The sequence below is a fragment of the Cyprinodon tularosa genome, unplaced genomic scaffold, assembly GCF_016077235.1.
Source record: "Cyprinodon tularosa strain WSP-4 unplaced genomic scaffold, ASM1607723v1 ctg181, whole genome shotgun sequence".
Classification (NCBI taxonomy): Eukaryota; Metazoa; Chordata; class Actinopteri; order Cyprinodontiformes; family Cyprinodontidae; genus Cyprinodon; species Cyprinodon tularosa.
Genome location: NW_024038614.1, coordinates 153,358 through 175,825, shown reverse-complemented (window position 1 = coordinate 175,825; position 22,468 = coordinate 153,358). Strand labels below are relative to the sequence as shown.

Below are 22,468 nucleotides of genomic sequence, written 5' to 3'. Positions count from 1 at the left end.
AGTTGCTAAAAGTATATCATTAAAAACTTTTAAAAGGGCTGACTCTGTGCTATGAATTGGTTTAAAACCGGACTGAAAAACCTCTAATATATTATGTTCATTAAGATAAGCCATTAGCTGATTACAGACTACCTTCTCAAGAATTTTTGAAATAAAAGGCAATTTAGAGATAGGTCGATAATTTGCCAGAACAGTAGGATCCAAAACTGGTTTCTTAAGTAGAGGCTGCAGAACTGCATGCTTCAGAGCTTTAGGAACAATGCCCGAGGACAAGCTACTATTTACAAGAGCAAGGACAGAAGGACCTATAGCAGAGAAAGCTTCTTTAAATAATTGGGGCGAAATAACATCATCTGGAGAACCAGTTGGCCTTAAGTGACTAACCACCTCCTGCAATAATTGCAAGTTCACACATTCAAAGCTGTGGAAAACACCAGAACAAGGCACCACAACTGAAGGATCATAAGAAGAGGGGATAATCTGGGCCCTAATAGAAGCAACTTTCTCATCAAAAAAGTGTAACAAGTTTTCACATGCAGCAGGTGAGGTCTCCATGAAGCCACTATGTGAATCATTTAGAACAGAGTTCATAATTTTAAATAGGATAGCAGGATTCTGACTATTTGATACAATCAAACACGACGCCAACATTCCAACATTCCTTTAATGTTTGGAGAGACACCTGTAATTTGTCCTTTCTCCGTTTGCGTTCTGCTCTGCGGCTGTCTCTCCTGGCAGCCCGAGTGACCTCATTTAACCAGGGTTCATGCTTGGATTTTGGAAATCTAATTTTTAGAGGTGCCATCAAATCCAAGGCTGCTTTACTGGTAGAATAAAACCAGTTCCTCAGTGTTATTTCCCACATCCTCTGGAATAGTACAGTTCTGATTAAAAACAGAAGAAAACTGACCAGCAGTAGTAGGGTTAAAAACACGACAGAGCCGAGCTGCAGCTCGAGTTTTAGCTTTTCCACGGGACAGCGTTGTCTCAAATAAAACAGGCATATGGTCAGAAAAGAATGAGTCACCAATTTCTAAGTTAAAGACTGGTAGACCATAAGATAAAACCAAATCGAGAGTGTGACCATGTTCATGAGTAGCACCAGTCACAGACTGCACAAAATTAAAAGAATTAATAACATTAAGAAATGACTGAGCCATAGGTGAAGTCGGACAGCAGACATGAATATTAAAATCACCAACAATGAGAACTCGGTCATATTTTGGCATGATATTGGCCAAGAAATCAGAAAAGTCATTTATAAAATTTTTGTTATACTTTGGTGGCTGTTAGACTGCAGCACACAACACAGTGTGAGAGCTGCCAAGTTCAAATAGGCTCAGCTCAAAGCTACTAAACGAGGGTACAGGCAACTGCTTGCAAGTAAAACTACTTTTAAAAACAGTCACTATTCCTCCACCAGAGCCCGACATCCTTGGAGAATTAAAATAGCTGCAGTTTCCTGGGACAAGTTCATTAAAAATGCTGGCGTCACCCAAGCCACGTGTCCATGATTCTGTTATAAATAAAAAAATGTAATCCTTGAGAGGAAAAGAAATCCCTAATTACGAAAGTTTTATTTGCCAGCGACCTGGCATTTACCAAACCAATCCTGACAGAAATCGGCGGATCCACGTCATCAGCTGCCGTCCGGGACTCCCGGCAGAGAAGGCGCAGGTTGCTAGGATTCACCCTGCGTCTACAGGGCCGAGAAGCGCAGGGACCACGGGACTGGAACGCTCCATCCCGGCCTCCACCGACAGGAACCAGACAGGAATCCACAGGATCCAACACACGCAGTGGACAGGAAAGGCGAGGCACCAGACCACACATCGCGGAGGCAGAGAAACCGCGCTTAAATTAGACCAAATCATTATTCACAGGACAAAGTTGCTGCTTTTACAATGTTTGTTTCTTATCTGATGGCTTTTCATTCTTGCTTTCACTGCAATAAAAAAGTACAACCAAACAAACTGTTCTTGAAGTGTTATTTTGTTATTGATATTGCAATATCTAAAGTAATAAAAATGTTGATGGTTAGGGTTAATAATAATAACTGCTTTCATACATAATACTAAAAAGCTTTCATACACACTAATAAAAAGCTTTGAAAGCCTTGCAGTAGTATGTATTAAAGCTTTGCAGTAGTGTACTGTATATGAAAGCTTTTTAGGAATATATGAAAGCTTTTTAGTAGTGTATATGAAAGCTTTTTAGTAGTGTGTATGAAAGTTTTTTTGTATTTTATATGAAAGCTTTTTAGTAGTGTATATGAAAGCTTTTTAGTAGTGTACATGAAAGCTTTTCAGTAGTGTGTATGAAAGCTTTTTAGTAGTGTATATAAAAGTTTTTTAGTAGTGTGTATGAAAGCTTTTTAGTAGTGTATATGAAAGCTTTTTAGTAGTGTGTATGAAAGCTTTTTAGTAGTGTATATAAAAGCTTTTTAGTAGTGTGTATGAAAGCTTTTTAGTAGTGTATATAAAAGCTTTTTAGTAGTGTGTATGAAAGCTTTTTAGTAGTGTATATGAAAGCTTTTTAGTAGTGTATATGAAAGCTTTTTAGTAGTGTATATGAAAGCTTTTTAGTAGTGTATATGAAAGCTTTTTAGTAGTGTATATGAAAGCTTTTTAGTAGTGTATATGAAAGCTTTTTAGTAGTGTATATGAAAGCTTTTTAGTAGTGTATATGAAAGCTTTTTAGTAGTGTATATGAAAGCTTTTTAGTAGTGTATATGAAAGCTTTTTAGTAGTGTATATGAAAGCTTTTTAGTAGTGTATATGAAAGCTTTTTAGTAGTGTATATGAAAGCTTTTTAGTAGTGTATATGAAAGCTTTTTAGTAGTGTATATGAAAGCTTTTTAGTAGTGTATATGAAAGCTTTTTAGTAGTGTATATGAAAGCTTTTTAGTAGTGTATATGAAAGCTTTTTAGTAGTGTATATGAAAGCTTTTTAGTAGTGTATATGAAAGCTTTTTAGTAGTGTATATGAAAGCTTTTTAGTAGTGTATATGAAAGCTTTTTAGTAGTGTATATGAAAGCTTTTTAGTAGTGTGTATGAAAGCTTTATGTCCCTGGGGCACCTCATACGTAACGTCCACAATAGCACAAAAGCCACTCCCACATACTAGGTCTACAACGTAAGCCAGAGTGTTGTTACCTCTACTGTCACGGGAAGATGCTTCGGACGGAGAGTAAAGTTGGGGCCGGTATGATTTAAGGAGGGTCGGCCCTCGCACGCTGAAATTAGGACCGGTCACCCGGGCAAATGCCCGGTATCACAGATTACCATTCTGAGCATGAAACTATCCATAGTTCCTGTTTGGCTCCTTATCAGCTTGTTTTGTTTGTATGACTGCTATTACGGAAAACGACTTGTGATGATGGACTAGCTGGAAGAACGAGGTGCACGAGAAAACTGGGACCCTTTTTCCACCTGGATCCCCACTCTTTTTTCCCCCTTATGTCCCTCCGTTGTCGCATAAACTTGCCCCCATTTCTCTACTGCCTCGGCTATATCTAGAAAACAGGCACTGTAGTTCGTGATTGTCCTTCTTGCGTTGTGGCGTAGAATAACAGTGCAGACCATCATTCAAAATTGGGGATAAATCAAAATATCTGCTACAAGCTGACTGCGACACACTGCTGCAGGAGCATAACCACCCCCTAAGTCCCACTCACCCTCTAGCTTATTTCATCACCAGCTTCTGGGCTCCCAGTTGAAGACTACCCTAATCCTTTTCTAGGTTACTCATCCAAGTGTACATTGATTCACAGCATCGGCAGCTTCTGTGGGGGCCCAAGTGCCAAATAACTCATTTTGTTTATGTCTTTATCAACTTCTGTCTCCTTGAACCCCAGTCAGCCTCAGCAGATGGCCGCTCAAATTGAGCCTGGGTCTGCTGGAGGTTTGTTGCTGTTAAAGGGAGTTTTCCTCTCCGCAAACAGCTGGTTTTCCTTAGATAGAAATATTTTAAAGAATGTGATTGTGTTACCTATATAAATAAACTTAATATTTTTTAATTGCAGCTTTTCTGTGCGAGTCTCTCCAGGTTGAAATAGATTTAACCTGGAGAGACCTCTATTCACATGTGAGAGTAAGAGGAGGATTAAGACTCTCCTGTTTTTTTTATGTTTTTTTCAAATAAAAAATACCAAAATAGCAGTCTTTATTTTTGTATATCATTTTTATGCTGAAGGTTTTTACAGGTGGTGTAGAATTTGTAGCAGCAGTTCTATGCATCAATGCATCAGGTGGTTTCTGAAAGTAACAATATATAATTTACTCTGAAAATTATACAGCAATGTATTGATATTAGAAAATGTTATTTGAACCTTTGAATACTTTTAGAGCCATGTACTTTTAAATACTTAAAGGAATAGTACACCCAAAACATGATTAGCCTTCATTTTCTACTCACCCCCATGCTGAACAACACTCTGGAGTACTTTTTTGATATCTCAAATGCATCTGGAGATCTGGGAGGCTTCTTGCTGTCTGCTGACATTCAAATAATGGAGGTCTATGGTGCCCGAGGCAGAAAGGTCCATAAAAGTCCACAAAAAACGTGTCAATATTCCTCCATACTGCTCGTCCAATGTATTCCAAGTGTCCTGAGTGGGTAGCATCCAGAATTTACTTGAAACAAAGTCATTTAGAATGTTTTTAGAGCATAAACAGTAGTGTATAGGATTTCCTGAAAGCGCGCACCTGCGCGATCACGACGCTACGGAAGCCGGCAGACCAAACCAGATGAAAGTGCGCATTCAGCGTCTGCTCTTCCAATAATGCAAGCGTAGAAGAAGAAATGTGCCGTTTACCTGTGCAAAGAAAGAAACAACGAAAGAAAAATGTCTGAGAACTTCAGTGTTGAGGAAGAGCATGAGTTCTTTGCCGAGCTGAATGCGCTGGTTTGGTCTGCCGGCTTCCGTAGCGTCGTGATCGCGCATGTGCGCGCTTTCAGGAAATCCTATACACTACTGTTTATGCTCTAAAAACATTCTAAATGACTTTGTTTCGAGTAAATTCTGGATGCTACCCACTCAGGACACTTGGAATACATTGGACGAGCACTATGGAGGAATATTGAAACGTTTTTTGTGGACTTTTATGGACCTTTCTGCCTCGGGCGCTGGGCACCTCCATTATTTGAATGTCAGCAGACAGCAAGAAGCCTCCCAGATCTCCAGATGCATTTGAGATATCAAAAAAGTACTCCAGAGTGTTGTTCAGCATGGGGGTGAGTAGAAAATGAAGGCTAATCATGTTTTGGGTGTACTATTCCTTTAAGTACATTCGGAAGCGAGTGCTTCAATACTTTAACTTGAGTAGATTTTTGACCGAGCAACTTTTTACTTGTAGTTCAGTAAGATTTGAATATGATTATATACTGAGTGAAATAATGTTATTCAAGTACTTTAGTTGAGTACTTTTTCCACCACTGCTTTCCATGAATGTAAGAAAATTGAGTAAAATCAGCTTTTTTAATACTTTTTTTAAGGGATTAATGGAACCTGAAAAAAAGCATGAGGTATGGTGATAAATCACAAAGCACTTCCTACTCAACAATGTGGACAGTCAGTTTGTATAAAAAGATGTCATTTATCTGCTTTGGTCAGAGGAAGAAACAGCTTTCATCAGTTGAGCTTCAGCATCTGTCATGTACTCTATGGCTCTGATACTGTTGCTAACAGCTGGATCGCTGTTTCCACAGGTGTGTTCTGTATTGATTTCATTCAGCCAGACTCTAATGATCAGGTTGTGGGGTGGAGGGAACTAATAATTAATAATTAAAGCCCTGATAAAAAATCCAAAAGAGTGCAGTTATGCTTAATTTAAATGTGACCTTTCTAGGAGAATCAGCTAGTTTGAAATCAAATGTACAGTAGATGTCACTAGTTAATTTCTTCAATTTCGTGTCCAGCTTCTAGCAGTTACAGGTGGGGTTTTGAAATGGGTCTAAGTTAGTTTACTGGTTGCATTACATTTTCCTAATCTATTCTGATATTCATTGCACAGGGTTGAAGTGTAACTATCTGAAACAGCCTGCCTCTGATTCTGCAGAAAGTCAGATTCTAACTATCTGCTGTCAGGTCTCTTATTCTGTCTATTACTACTGGGCAGCTGGAGGAAGGGATTAGAGAAGTATGAATATCTTATAGAAAAAACAAAGATTCCCTCAAAATTATAGGGGAACACCATTTTTTTTTTTACATTGGCCCCTTGATTTTACGTTATCACATCATGTTCTACTCACCCATATTAGTTTTGTGTCATTTGGAGCTGTTCTGAAGACATTCGGCTTTGTTATGTCCAAGAAACGTCTTCCTATAGGCAACGAGTTAAAGACTCAAACTAAACTGTTCTGATTCTTTAAACAACACAGTGACTCTGAATGGTCAGAATATCATGGTAATTTTTATTAGGTAAGTTTAAAAAAACTCTGATGATAACTTCAAAGTTGTCCTGCTGCAGTAGGAGAATACTTGTACTGCCTAACATTTAACACACTTTGAAAAAACAATACATAACCTTGGAAATTTAGTTTTAGCCTCAACATTTCAATCTTCAGATTCTTTTTTACTCTTGTCAGGCAGAGTTGATGTCCTCTTAGCCAGCACATTGGAAAATAAAATTAGTTTTCACCAGCTAAAATTACAAATGGCTTCAAATCCTTGACACATTCCTACTTACTGGCTCCTTATAAAGGGATCTAAACACTGTCTGGATTACATAACTAGCAATCTGAATATGCAAATTTATCTTGTTTAAAAGGAAGTGAAATGACTGCCTAAGTCAGAGGAACAAGGAACTACCATCAGTTGTGCTTCAACATCAACCATGTTCACTGTATCTCTGATGCTGCTACTGACAGCTGGCACAGGTGACTACCTTTCTACTGATTAAAACAATAATTACATTTGACACAATGTAAGTTTGCAGGACTTAGTGTGATAATCATGATCTTTGTTTGCACAGGTGTGTTCTGTATTGATCTCGTCCAGCCAGTCTCTAAAGTTGTGCAGCCTGGACAGTCTCTGACTATTACCTGTCAGCCCTCTGGTTACTCTATTACTGATGATAGCTATGCAACAGGTTGGATCAGACATCGGGAAGAAAAAGCAATGGAATGGATCTTTCATATGTGGGGTGATGGGAGCTTAACCCAGAATAATGCTCTGAAGAACAAGTTCAGCTACAGCAGAGACACTTCGGCTGGAACAGTAACAATAACGGGACAGAATATGCAGCCTGAAGACACAGCTGTTTATTACTGTGTGAGGCGGCACAGTGATACAAACCACAGAGGAGGCTGTACAAAAACCAGTTAATCAGGCTCTCTAACAATCTGAACAGACTGAATACTGAACAGTTCTCTTCTAACCTTGATCATTGCCTGTTTCCTTGGTGATAAATGAACTCTGTCATATTCATGGTAAATGCTCAGTTTTCCATAGTACCTTAATTAAGCCTCTTCTGCAACCAATTGTGATAATCAGAAGAGAAAACTGTCATGATGAGTTTCAAAGCTACAGTGTGTAATTTTCAGCGACGTCTAACATCCAGACTGCAGACCGCAGCAACATCAACATCCCCCCCCCCACCGCTTCTCCCCCCCAACAGTACGGCAAGCGTTACGGGACAAAATGTCTTCCACGACGTCCGCATCACCTACCTTCTCAAGTGATGAGGTTTGTTTACATAGATAATTTTACAGATAGTATTTCATTAGTCTGTGTAGGGTATAGATTTCATGTAGACTTAAAGCTACAGTGTGTAACTTTTAGCGACATCTAGCGGTCAGACTGCAGACTGCAGCAACATGAACATCTCCCCACACCGCTTCTCCCCCCCAACAGTACAGCGAGCGTTATGGGACAAAATGTCTTCCACGACGTCCGCATCACCTACCTTCTCAAGTGATGAGGTTTGTTTACATAGATAATTTTACAGATAGTATTTCATTAGTCTGTGTAGGGTATAGATTTCATGTAGACTTAAGATAATAAATATACCCGTTATTTTTTCTACATCGTTGTGACGCTTTTGCGATCTCGCAATCGCTAGTTTGTTGGCTCTGCGCTGCCGTAGCACAAAGATGTCTGCCTCCATGGCTGAGAGACCCGCTCCTATGTAATTTTAAATAACGAATTCTAAGGCAATGCAAATATTAAGGTTAAGAGGCTGAGCTCGTAGATGATGATAAATAACATAGTTATGTATAATATATTACATTTCTGACTGTATATCCCTGTAATTATTACACACTGTAGCTTTAAGATAATAAATATACCCTTTATTTTTTCTACATCGTTGTGACGTTTTGGTGAGCTGCTTTGCATGGTTATATAAACATACGAAGTAATTGTAGTCATTAGTTTAACAGCGCGATTGTGATCGCTGGAAGAATATATATTCCCCGTTTACAGAGTCCAAGTCTTGTTTGTGGCACGGGGGTTACAAGGCGAGGAAGAGGGAGAGGAAGAGGGCGAGGAAGAGGGCAGAGAGGGCGTGCAGCCAGGGCCAGGCGAGGGAGAGGTGCCAGCAGGGTGACTAGAGCAGAGGAGGAAAGGCTTGAAGATCTCCAAAGGAGCCGGAGAGAAGTAACCGAGGTATATATCCAGAAAATTATTTTACAGAAAATTACTGAATCATTACCTGTGAAACGTCAGGGACGTTGCTGAATAAGTATACTGGAGAGTAACAGCATCATCACGCAGCATGTAATTGTAATGGGCGATCTCGAAATCGCTACTTTGTTGGCTTTGCGCTGCCGTAGCGCAAAGATGTCTGCCTCCATGGCTACGAGACCCGCTCCTATGTAATTATAAATAACAAATTCTAAGGCAACGCAAATATTAAGGTTAAGAGGCTGAGCTCGTAGATGATGATAAATAACATAGTTATGTATAATATATTACATTTCTGACTGTATATCCCTGTAATTATTACACACTGTAGCTTTAAAGGTCTGACCCAAAGATGCAGAGAACCACTCAGAGAAACAGGAAAAAGGTTTAACAGGTTTATTTGGATGAGGGTACAGGGGAAGTGTGATCTGGAACTCAGGTAGCTGGTGAACAGGAACTTGGATGTCTGGAGGGGATATCACAATGGTTAGTTCAGGAACCGTGGGAATCATTAATGCAGTAGGGAAAATGCTAGTGAGGGACTCACGTTAGGGGGGGTTCTTCTCTCACTAGCATCCAGTCTGTGTGGGTTGATCAGAGAAGAGGCAACATGTTGAAGAGTGGACAGGTAGACATTCTTTGGACCCAGAGGAGCAGTGGACTGTCACTTGGATTTCCGTGAGGGACTTGGACAGCACATGTGGAGGTTTCTCCCTTGCTCAGTGTGAACTCGGTAAACAATCCTTCCAGGGGAAGAAGGCCAAAAATCCAGTAGGCAGGAGGACTTCCTGCCAAAGGCAAAGACAAAAAAAAATCAAGGTTAGACTCAGAGAGACAAAGACTCAGTAAAACAAAGACTCAGGTTAGACTCTACTAAACTAAGCATTGCCAGAGTACCCAAAACTGGCAAACACTCTGGCGTTGAGGTAGTGACAGTCCACTGCTTAAGTACTCCTCCAGATAATGATCAAAGGAGCCGCAGGTGTGCAGGGAGGACCAACAAGGACAGGGCCCCACCTGGTGGTGGAGGGAGAGACAGACACAAAACATACCACACAAACTGGATTCCTGACAAAAACAGTGAGCAAAAATTGCACTCAAGGAAGAGTGGCATTATTTTAATATATTTTGATTCAAGAAGAAATAAGAATTATAGCCACTAAAAAAACACACTCAATCAGGATTTAAAAAGTATTTTTTTAAAGGAAAGGTTGCTGAAGTCCTGAATATGACAACTAATTTTAGTTTCTAAAATAATGGGTTAGCTTGACAAAAACCTGAAATGATGAAAGTATTTTAAATAATGTTATTATAAATAAATAAAACTTAAAAAACATAATAAGCAAACAAAAAATATTAGCAAAACCACCCCCTCCTTGACATAAAGAGACAGAAATGCATACAGAATAGAAAAGAAGGACAGGCAGAAATAAATAGGGTGTAACAAATAACAGTAAATATCAAACAGACAAATAATCAAACAGACAAAAAATAAAGACATAAACATGAATAAATCTATTTATGCACGTTATTCTCACTGTATAATCATTGTGATGTAATTTTTAAATTAATGCTTATATTTATTTATTTTATGTATTATTTGCCCTTTTAATTTTATGCCTATTATTTATATTTATATATTTATTGTTCAGGTCCTTTGTAGACTTTTCTGAGCCTCAACATTTATTTCAGGAAGCCACCAGCAGGGGGGAGAACTGAGACGTCTTACAGGATGTGTTTTCATTTCTCTTTATCCTCTGCTGTTTTCTGTAATTTAAAATCTCAGCTTATGTGAAGTAATTTTATTCAGCTAAGCAAGAGATGTTAAAATTAATATATTCTACAGATACATAGGTTGGAAAAAGACATTTATTGAGGGTTGGACTAACTATTGGCTACAAAAAAAAAACAAAAAAAAAAAAAACATATGCCTTAAAAGATAACTTTCAACAAAATACAAAGAAGGTATACATTTTCTGAAGACTGAAGAAAACGGTCTTTATTGATCTCACACTAGAGAAATTCACTTGTAAAATCGGCTCTAATAAACAAACAAACAGAAGGTGCCCAAAGGAGGAAAAGGTTCATGAAGTATGTACACTGCATCCAGATGTACAGAGTGGATGGTAAAAATAAAGGAGAGATTTAAGGTGATTTTAAATGCAATATCTTATATTATAAACAGTAAAGTTATGGCTGCAAAGTGCAGTTTCTGGTTTGTTAAATAGATCATTAGTATAAGTTATTGGTAAGTCTGATGGCAGCAGGGATAAATGACCTGCTCTAGTGCTCCTTTTTACACACAGGGTGTATAAGTCCGTTACCGAAGGATCTGCTCAGCTCGTCTACAGTCTGGTGTAGGGGATGAAATGTGTTGTCCACGATGGATGTAAGATTGGACAACACCCTCCTGACTGCCACTTCCTCCAGCGAGTCCAGAGCGCAGCCCAGGATATAAGTGGCCCTCCTTACCAGCTTCTTCAGTGTCTTTTTGTCCTGCTCTGTGCCGTTAAAAACTGTTGCAAAGTAGTTTTCAACAACTAGCTGAGAAATGTCAGTTTTGCTGGTAATTTTCCAGAATCAGTCGTCCTTATAAATATATAAAAACTGGAACAAAAAAATGCAATCATGAAATAAAATTAAGTAATATTTATACATGGACTCTTTAGATGAAAATCCCAGGTTGATACTTATGTCAGAGCTGAAGTAGTAGAAAGCATAACAATTAAAGACATAATAAATTATTTCTTTTACATGATTAAATTTTGTTTCTGAAATTAAAAAGTGTTTATTCAAAACTGTTCCACATTAATGTGTCTAGTTTTTACATTTACAAATGGGCTGGAAGTATTGGCTCATGTTTAATCTAAGCCAACAGTTTTTGGGGAGGGTCTATGCAAACTTCTTCTTTTAAAACAATGCCTTCAGCAGTTCTGTACAGTCTCCATTAGACAGAGAAAGAAACTTTTCCCCATATATATATCTTTTTTTCTAACATAGTGCCATTAAAGGTGTTTTTGTCTTGGGATGGAGAAATCAGGCATCTGGAGTTTTGTTTTTGTGATTCTTTTTCAGAGTGAGAATTTCAGTTGATTTCTATGATATTTATAAAAAAGATTTATAATTTTGACTGAAATGACAATGACTTGTTTTCTTACAGGAGTCTGGAGTGAGATCAGACTGGATCAGTCAGCCTCTCAGGTGAAGAGACCTGGGGACACAGTGAAGATGTCTTGTGTCATTTCTGGTTACAGAATGACAAGCAATAATATCGTCTGGATAAGACAGAAATCAGGGAGAGCTCTGGAATGGATTGGGTGGATGAACACTGGTAGCAACGATCCCACCTATGCCAGTTCCTTTCAAAGTCGTTTCACCATGACTGAAAATGTCCACAGCAGCACCCAGTACCTTGAGATCAGCAGACTAACAGCAGAAGATTCTGCTGTTTACTTCTGTGCTCGGAGAGACACTGTGACTTAAAGCAGTGGAGCAGCTGTACAAAAACAGCCACAAACAAGAAACAATAGGATCATATAGACATCTGGTCTCTCTCCAATGAATACAAATAAAGTTAATACATCAATATCAAGCCTATTTCTCCAAACTTGCAACAACATTCTAGTTACCCTGATAGTGATTATATTTATAGAGATCATTTTGTTCTCATAAATTAATGCTTTACTAGACCAACCTTTGGAAAAATAAACAACTGTTGTTTAATACAAAATATGTGCTGATGAAGGTTCTCAGTCATCCAGGTCAAAGTCATTCCGTAAAAATTCAAAAAATATCCACTGGACTTGGTTTTCAAGATTTGAAGACGTTTCGCCACCTCTCCAGGCAACCCAGTCTCATGGGAAAATGTACCCCCACTACGTTGGTCCACACTGGAAAATGTAGTGGAGGTACATTAATGGCCATTTTTTTGTGGTACTGTTACGTTTCTTCTGCCTGTACGCTTTCTATTGTTTTACGTCCTAGTCACGTGACTTTCAAGATTCCAGCTGGGAGAAGAAAAAAATATATATATATGGCCGACATTCGCTCATTTTTTGTTGAAAGATTAATAACTTGAGTTTGTTTTTGCATTAAAATGAGTTTTGATTACATTTCTAGTGAGAAATGTATAGTTTGTTGCCAGAATATTTACTCAGGGAATGTACATATTCACTTGCTTGTTCGTTTCTTGCAAAGATTTTTCAAGATAATGTGAAACTGTAACATTTTGGTATAAACATGGCTGAGATTTCTCTAACTTTTAGTGGGAAAATCAATAATTTCAATCAGTTTCTGCATTTAAATGGGTTTTGATTACATTTATAGCGAGAAGTGTAGGGTTTATTTATATAATATTTACTTAGTGAACATACATAATCACCCGCTTGCTAGTTTTTGCTACGTTTTTCGGATCTCGTCAGGATTATGTGAAATTGCAACGTTTTGGCTGCTACCCATCGCCTAGCATTTAGCTGCCGCCCCGATTCAACATTGAATTCTTTGTGATTTAACTCCATCTGACGGATCAAACCCTCGCCACTGCGTGCGTTGCGTCTGAGGTTGATTTTCAGATCAATGCATTACGTCGTGGCAAACGGGAGAAACTAATTAAACTAGTTAAAAAAAGGATCATGGGTTAAGATCGGATGTGTTTTATTTGGAAATCTACCGGATCCTTTGTGCAATTAACTTCCTGTTTGGTGCGATCTCATTGATGGGTTTTGACCAAAGAGGAACTAAAAAAAACAAAACAATTTGAATACACAACCAGCATATCTGGAATCAATGACAGAGAGCGACTGGGACCAGAAGTTTATTAATTTCTCCCCACTGATTTCCATTCAAAATGTTTTCGATCCCACCGGGCTCTAGGGAAGGGGCGGGCATACCGCCACCTACTGTTCATGAGTATGTAGCAACATTGTTTTACATCTATTAAATTCTATTTTTTAATTTTGTATTCTGAAGATAAATAAATAATGCTTTCCTTAATCTATAAATATCTTTTATATTTCCTTTATTTCCCAATAATCCTTTAAGACTCCATTCTTGGCCTGTCCTTTCAACTGTTTTCAATTTCTTCCTTTCAGGTTCATATGTTTTGCAGTTCATCAATACATCTGCATTTTCTATCTCTCCACATCCTTCACATTTATCATTATTTTTCCTCCCTATTAAGTATAAATTGTCATTTAAATAAGTATGACCTACTCTTAATCTGATCATTATTATTTCTTCCCTTCGGTTTCTCTCATTAATATTTCTATTTAATACTGACTTTTGTACTTTATATAACCTTCTTCCTTTTTATCTTCATTCCACCTTTTTTTGCCATTTTTCAATTTCTTTCCTCTTAATAAATGATTTTCCTTCCCCTTTCCCTAAAGGAATTGTAATTGTTATTTGTCTACTTTTCATTCCAGCTAACTTTCCATTAATTAGCTTGAAAACAGCACTTTGTAGGCACCCAGTTTCTCTAACAATGGCCCTTTTTGGGTTATCCTCCATGCATTGGGTGTCAGTTCAGTGGCAGTTCCAGAACATTTTCTTAGGGTTGACCAGGCAGCTCAATAATGTGCATGTGGCCAAAAAGTAATAGGGATCAAATTCGGTTCAGAGTCAAGCTATTGGGATCAGGCATCAGGTTCAATTTGCATATTTTCTTAGCCAAAACAAGGATTTGTTGGGCTACTGTAATTTTGAATTGAAAAACGACCTGAATGGGAAGTCTTCAAACTTGAAAAACAAAGTCCAAAGTTTTTTTTTTTTTTTTTTTTTTTTTTTTTTTTTTGGAATGATTATGACCTGGATGTCTAAGAATCTTCACCAGCTTATCAGGGAAATGAATGCCCACAATGTCTATATTCTCCAAAAGAGAATAACAGAACAGACCTTCATGAGGCCCTTGTTAAAGCTATGCATATATTTATGCATCTATGCTCTTCAAATAACTTTCTGGTTCGACGCAACATTTACATTAAATGGGTTGAGAGGTTGTTCTTTACCAGTAAATACATAAAAGATTCCCAGATGACTGCCGATACAAACTCTCCCCTATAAAACCTAAAACTAATTCTTATAAGAGAGTAAAATCTGTATTAGTCTTCATTAAATGTAGCATATTGTTGTAAATAATCGATTGCTTTATTTTTGGTGTCAGCTTTTGGTCAATATGCTAACCTTAAAAGGTCAAAGTGGGAAAATGTAGTAGTAGTAGACAAATTAGCAATTAGAGGAGGCAATAACAATTACAATTCCTTTAGGGAAAGGGGAAGGAAAATCATTTATTAAGAGGAAAGAAATTGAAAAATGGCAAAAAAGGTGGAATGAAGATAAAAAAGGAAGAAGGTTATATAAAGTACAAAAGTCAGTATTAAATAGAAATATTAATGAGAGAAACCGAAGGGAAGAAATAATAATGATCAGATTAAGAGTAGGTCATACTTATTTAAATGACAATTTATACTTAATAGGGAGGAAAAATAATGATAAATGTGAAGGATGTGGAGAGATAGAAAATGCAGATGTATTGATGAACTGCAAAACATATGAACCTGAAAGGAAGAAATTGAAAACAGTTGAAAGGACAGGCCAAGAATGGAGTCTTAAAGGATTATTGGGAAATAAAGGAAATATAAAAGATATTTATAGATTAAGGAAAGCATTATTTATTTATCTTCAGAATACAAAATTAAAAAATAGAATTTAATAGATGTAAAACAATGTTGCTACACACTCATGAACAGTAGGTGGCGGTATGCCCGCCCCTTCCCTAGAGCCCGATGGGATCGAAAACATTTTGAATGGAAATCAGTGGGGAGAAATTAATAAACTTCTGGTCCCAGTCGCTCTCTGTCACTGATTCCAGATATGCTGGTTGTGTATTCAAATTGTTTTGTTATTTTTAGTTCCTCTTTGGTCAAAATCTGGTCAAAATCCATCAATGAGATCGCACCAAACAGGAAGTTAATTGCACAAAGGATCCGGTAGATTTCCAAATAAAACACATCCGATCTTAACCCATGATCCTTTTTTTAACTAGTTTAATTAGTTTCTCCCGTATGCCACGACGTAATGCATTGATCTGAAAATCAACCTCTGACGCAACGCCGCAGTGGCGAGGGTTTGATCCGTCAGATGGAGTTAAATCACAAAGAATTCAATGTTGAATCGGGGCGGCAGCTAAATGCTAGGCGATGGGTAGCAGCCAAAACGTTGCAATTTCACATAATCCTGACGAGGTCCGAAAAACCGTAGCAAAAACTAGCAAGCGGGTGATTATGTATGTTCACTAAGTAAATATTATATAAATAAACCCTACGCTTCTCGCTATAAATGTAATCAAAACTCATTTTAATGCAGGAACTGATTGAAATTATTGATTTTCCCACTAAAAGTTAGAGAAATCTCAGCCATGTTTATACCAAAACGTTTCAGTTTCACATTATCTTGAAAAATCTTTGCAAGAAACGAACAAGCAAGTGAATATGTACATTCCCTGAGTAAATATTCTGGCAACAAACTATACATTTCTCACTAGAAATGTAATCAAAACTCATTTTAATGCAAAAACAAACTCAAGTCATTAATCTTTCCACAAAAAATGAGCGAATGTCGGTCATATATATATTTTTTTTCTTCTCCCAGCTGGAATCTTGAAAGTCACGTGACTAGGACGTAAAACAATAGAAAGCGTATAGGCAGAAGAAACGTAACAGTACCACAAAAAAATGGCCATTAATGTACCTCCACTACGTTTTCCAGTGTGGACCAACGTAGTGGGGGTACATTTTCCCATGAGACTGGGTTGCTCCAGGAAGCTTTCTCAATTCAAATGTCTGGATCCGTAGTGAGTTTGAGTCTTATATAGACAACGCCTTGTATTGCTTGGAAACATGCAATGGCATCGGTTACCATTGCATGTTTCCAAGCGATACAAGGCGTTGTCTATATAAGACTCAAACTCACTGCGGATCCAGACATTTGAATTGAGAAAGCTTCCTGGAGAGGTGGCGAAACGTCTTCAAATCTTGAAAACCAAGTCCAGTGGATATTTTTTGAATTTTTACGGAATTTAATACAAAATACTTCTTTGCTTTGTTTGAGTGGTTGGGCTCAGTTTTGTTTTTTTATTCTTTCTTTGATGAAAGATTTGCACGTCACAGTTAATATGGCTCAATAAACAGCAGTACTGGATAAGAAATTATTAAATTGATAAACATGAATCCATTATTTATTAGCCAGACTTTCTGCCTACTCTCCTCCTAGCTCTTTACCCCAGCATCGAATAGTAATACTAATATCCTCTAAAAGGGATGAATCTCAAAAGGAGCCAAATTTTAACTATTTTTGAAGTAAAGCAGAGAAATTGTATACAGAGATCAGCTCTGAGGCTCATGGCAGATAAATAAACAGCATTGACTCATGAACATATTAGATTTTTATAAAAAAAAAAAACTGTTTACACTCCTACAAAGTCATGTCCACTTCCACAAATGACTTCAGTAGAGCAACATGTTAAAGCACAGATATAATCTCAACCCAGTGACTGAGAGACATGGTTCCATTATCAAACCCAGTCTATAGAGAATTACTGTCTAAGGCAGTGGTTCCCAAGGTGTGGGGCGCGCCCCCTAGGGGGGGCACAATGCCATTGCAAGGGGGGCGCGGGAAGTGTATGGATGAATGAAGAAAAAAAAAAAAAAAACAGTGCTTGCTTGACTGAGCATAATGGACGGTTGTGACACTGAAACGCAGATTTGAGAAGATCTGCAGCAACAAGCAGGCTCACTACAGCCACTGAAAAGATGGGAGGATTAAAGTACAAAGAAAAAACTCTCAGAGAGCTGTTCAATGTTTTCACTCCATTTTGCACAGAGGCTTTTTTAATGTATTGATGATAGCAAGGTTAAATATTGTTACAAATAAAAAATAAAAAAATAAATATGTTTAAAATAACACAGACAACAAAGAATCCTCTTCTAATCTACAGTATAGAACTATGAAAAAAATACAGTTACACAAAAGATGGTGTGTAGTTTGTTTTGTTGCAAACTGAAGTATGAAATAAACTTCAGTGGAGTTTGAAAACAAAATATGTGTATAGATTTATTATATCTGGTTGAACGATGTGTGTGCCCAGTTGATTTTTTATTTTTTTGGGTTGGGGCGTGGAAATTTTATTGTAATCCAAAGGGGGGCCCAGAAGAAAATCTTTGGGAACCACTGGTCTAAGGAATGTTCTCTTTCATTTAAACAGTATTTTCTATTTTTTTCCTGCTTTAACAAACCTGAGCTCATTTAACATTGTGACATTCATCCAATTAAGGTGATAAGTCATATCCCAACCACAGTATTTTCTCTATCAACGGTTTTGATATTTGAGGGAGTTTGAAAAAAAAAAAAAAAACATTAGAATTTTACTATGAACTGAAAAAAGTATAATTAACGGAGAATAAGACATGCCAATTATACAATATTTAACAACCAAAGCATTTTGGGATTTAGAGGTCTTTGTATTATTAATAAACAGATGTGTCAGGTAACAAAATCAAAATATTTTGTTACCTTATTTAAGTTCAAATTTTGCCTACCTCTACTTTACTGTAGTAATTTTTTTTCGACAACTATTTACTTCTAATCCTTGCAGTTTTTGCAAATATCTCTATTTGGTACTCCTTATATTTTAAAAGGAGACTTCTTCGTTTTGTTTCATTTAAAATCATTTACGTTATGGCCTGTTGGTATCTTAAAAAAATAAACTAATCAAAATAATCTGTTTTATCCAGACAATTAATTTATTGCTAATAGGACTCAGTACTGCACCGACTTGTTGTTCGCCTCGTATCAAATGAAATTGTTTTTCAGTATTGTTGGAGCTATTTATTCTTTATTTCTTTATTTATTTGAATTGTGTTAATTTCTAAACTTATATATTTTTTGTATTATTTACAGACTTAATTTATAGGTTAATTGTTGCATTTTTGTGCATCTATTTTTTGTTGTTTTATTATTTTTCTTTATTTTATGTAAAACAGGAAGAAATGTGGGCGGTCCACTTTCTATAATTGTAGGAGCCTGGTAAGGACCAGCAGGCATTTGGGTTAGGGGCCTATGGGTTTTTACCAGTGCAAGAGAGGTAACAGGGCAAGGAAAGTTTGAACTCTGTAATGTGACAAAATATAGGAAATAAATCAACTAAACATCTACAAGTTTGGACTTCCACTTCTTTTGCCTGCGTCAAGAAAACGTGACCCCAGTGCCTATAGTGGCTTATTGGAACTTAATTGGATGTTTGGTTTGACAAACAATTGCCACTACAAGTATGATGCAAAGTTAAATTTGAAGCTGTTGCCTTTAGTTAGAAAACTAAGACACTTAAGTATAACGAAGTTATCATTCAAAATTGTAGAAAAATGTCCCTTTAATTGGGTAGTTCTGTAACCAGCATATAGGTTTAGGTCGTCTAGCCTTACGTTTACTTTTATACATTAAGTGCTTAAAAAAAAAAAAAAATTGATTACTAAAGTTGATATTCTAGCTTCTACAAAAGTGTTTTTAGACAGAAGGCTTTATGCTTCTATTTGTCAGGTTTTATGGAGGTTTTGGAGGACCCAAATGCAGAGACAGAAAGAGGCAGAGATGTGATTTTGCTGATTCAACGGTGTTCCATAAGGCAACCGAAGCCACTTCACAGAACAATGACAAGAGTAATCAATTGATTGGGAGCAGGTGTGGACCGAATAATTTAAAAGGGAGCTAGAAGGAGACTGACACAAGAGGGCAACAGAGGATAAACAAGAAATACAAAAGAACCCAAATACAACCCGGAGAGCAGCTAATATACCGCAAAATGGAAATGAAACCAATGAAAACTCAAAAAGAAAACTTAAACAGAACAAAACCATGACACTACATGAGTAATAAACATTAATACTTTTGAGACCTCTGTTGATAAAAACATCTCTTCAAAACGTAGCCATTTGTTTAAGATATTTGATAACTATTTACCATTATGTCAATTAACTGTTTTAACAGATCAAACAGCAAAAGGTTCAGCAATAAAAAAAGAACCTAAAACACTGGCTTGACGTCCATCATCATAAGCTCCAGTAGCAGGATCAGTTAAGAAAAAACAAAGGCTTGGCAGTAAGTTTCCATCCATCCATCCATCCATCCATCCATCCATCCATCCATCCATCCATCCATCCATCCATCCATCCATCCATCCATCCATCCGTGCTATAAACTGCCCTAACCGTGCAGCCTTTCTCTTTGTCAGTAGTCATTTGACAGAAACTAGGTCCAATTGTGATGTAATTGTTTCTTGTCTCTGGCTAAGTTTGTAGAGCTGCTACACAGTTTTAAGTGTTGGAGATATGAAAACAGCGGAATGTAATAATCTGATAAAGTTCTCTTCTACCCTCTTAAAAAAACAATAATTGAGAGACAATCATAATCTAAGTGTGTATTTTAAAACAGTAAGAAAAATCTCTAACAAAAAAACAATTTTCTTTGTCGAAAAAAAAAAAAAAATAAGGCCTTGATGGAACCTGAAAAAAGCATGAGCTATGGTGATGTTAGGATAAGTATCATTGATAGTGATACATCAGAGACAGTGATAAATCATAAAGCACCTCCTACTTAACAATATGTAAAGCAATTTAGTATAAAAGGAAGTCATGAATCGTCTTTAGTCAGAGGATCAAACAGCTTTCATCAGTTGAGCTTCAGCATCAATCATGTACTCTGTGGCTCTGTTACTGCTGCTAAATGCTGGATCCTGTAAAGGGTTTTTCATTGATTAAACTTATAGTTTATGCGCTTAAAATTAGATGAATTATAGTAATAATTTTGCTTTTTTTCCCTGTCTCCACAGGTGTGTTCTGTATTGATCTTATCCAGCCAGGCTCTAAAGTTGTGCAGCCTGGACAGTCTCTGACTATCACCTGTCAGCTCTCTGGTTACTCTTTGACTGAAGCATATGCCACAGGTTGGATCAGACAACGTGAAGGAAAGACATTGGAATGGATTTTTCATAAGTGGGGGCATAGTAATAACTTCTACCAAAATAATGCTCTGAAGAACAAGTTCAGCTACAGCAGAGACACTTCGGCTGGAACAGTAACAATAACAGGACAGAATCTGCAGCCTGAAGACACAGCTGTTTATTACTGTGTGAGGCGGCACAGTGATACAAACCACAGAGGAGGCTGTACAAAAACCAGTCAATCAGGCTCTATAACAATCTGAACAGACTGACTACAGAACATTCTCTTCTAACTTTGATCATTGCATGTTTGCTTGGTGATAAATAAAGGTTGTTGAAGTTCTGAATATGACAACTATAAATAGTCAAATTGTCATAAATAAGTAAAACTTAAAAACATAATAAGCAAACAAAAAATATTAGCAAAAATATTAGCAAACCCCCCCCACCCCCCGAGAATAGAAAAAAGGACAGGCAGAAGTAAATAGGGTGTAACAAATAAACAGTAAATAATCAAACAGACAAATAATCAAACAGACAAAATTCACTTGTGAAATCGGCAGTGTTGGGCTACTTGTCCAGTGTAGTGAGCTAAGCTATCAGTCACTCAACAATAAATTAAGCTTCACTACACCAAAGCTACCACCTAAAGAATTATAGCAAGCTAAGTTACACTAATGTGTTAACAGTAGCTTAACTACATCAGAAGCTACTTGTACCAAGCTAATGTCAATTCAAAATTAGTCTGATACACTGGTTAAAACATTTATTAAAGATCAGCCAATGACATAACACAGTGTAAACATTGCTTTATGATCAGCATAATAAAAAAAACTAAAGTATTTACTAGTAGAAAAAAAAATAAACAATCTGCTGTTATTAGAACCAAATGAAAGGTACTGTGTAGTGTTCTACACATCGAGACATGGCTATGAGGTTACATTCAATGGACATCTCTAGGGAAAACAAACCCTACAAAAGGCATCTTATTTCTTTAGGGTCTCCCTTAGAGAAAACTTCTTCAGACCTCAATTAAACAGTTGATTCAAGTAACAAATTAAACTGTTTACAAAAAAGGTGAAAAAATAAAGAAGCTAATTAAGAGATATATATACATTTATGTCTCACTGTATAATTTAATTTCTACCTACATATTTATTCATTGTATTTTGGGGATAATTAATTGAATGCTTATTTATTTATTGAGCATGTATTTATTTATGTATTTATTTTTATATATGGGAGAGCTGTTCCTCCATACCTAAAAAAATCTTATCTCTGCAAATACGCCTTAAAACACATATATGTAAACATCCTGTCTGGTAAATTAGGCCATGAAAATACAATATCTAAGGTTGGCTACTGCTCTCTAATGAGAATATCTTAGTGGATCAGATTGAACTATCTGGAAATTAAAGGCGCCAGTAAAGTTAAAGCTGATATATTTTTCTCATTTTTATTTCAAAAAATTGACTGCAGTTGACTGTTTTAATGAGTGTTTGGCTATGTAAAACAAATGGCTAGTCTTGGCCACATGAGCTCTCTATGGCCAAGAACCGAAATTTGAACATGTACTTTTTATCAGAGGATTCAACAAGTTTCAAAATCTCTGAAGATAAGGTGCTCTGCTCCTGTCTCCTCCTCCATCCTGTGTGTGTGGCTCTGTGTGTGTGCGTGTGTCTTTGTGTGTCATTCATTGAGTTCCACTACAGTGCGCATGTGCATGTTTCGTAGACACAGACAGGATAGGCAGAATAGAGGCTCATGCATGAATGTTCAACGAATAAATCTGATTGTTGTTTCAAAAATAGAAAACCTGGTTTCATTACTTAGTTTTGCCCAGGATTTTGTA

At 36.9% G+C, this 22,468-nt stretch overlaps 1 gene segment (V, D, J or C); it reads left to right on the top strand.

Annotated features, from left to right (window-relative positions):
- Nucleotides 1-20,368: 20,368 nt before the first annotated feature.
- LOC119781707 lies at nt 20,369-20,879 on the top strand. The segment is given in 2 exon segments: nt 20,369-20,411; nt 20,506-20,879. Coding segments are annotated over 2 exon segments (417 nt in total).
- Nucleotides 20,880-22,468: the final 1,589 nt, after the last annotated feature.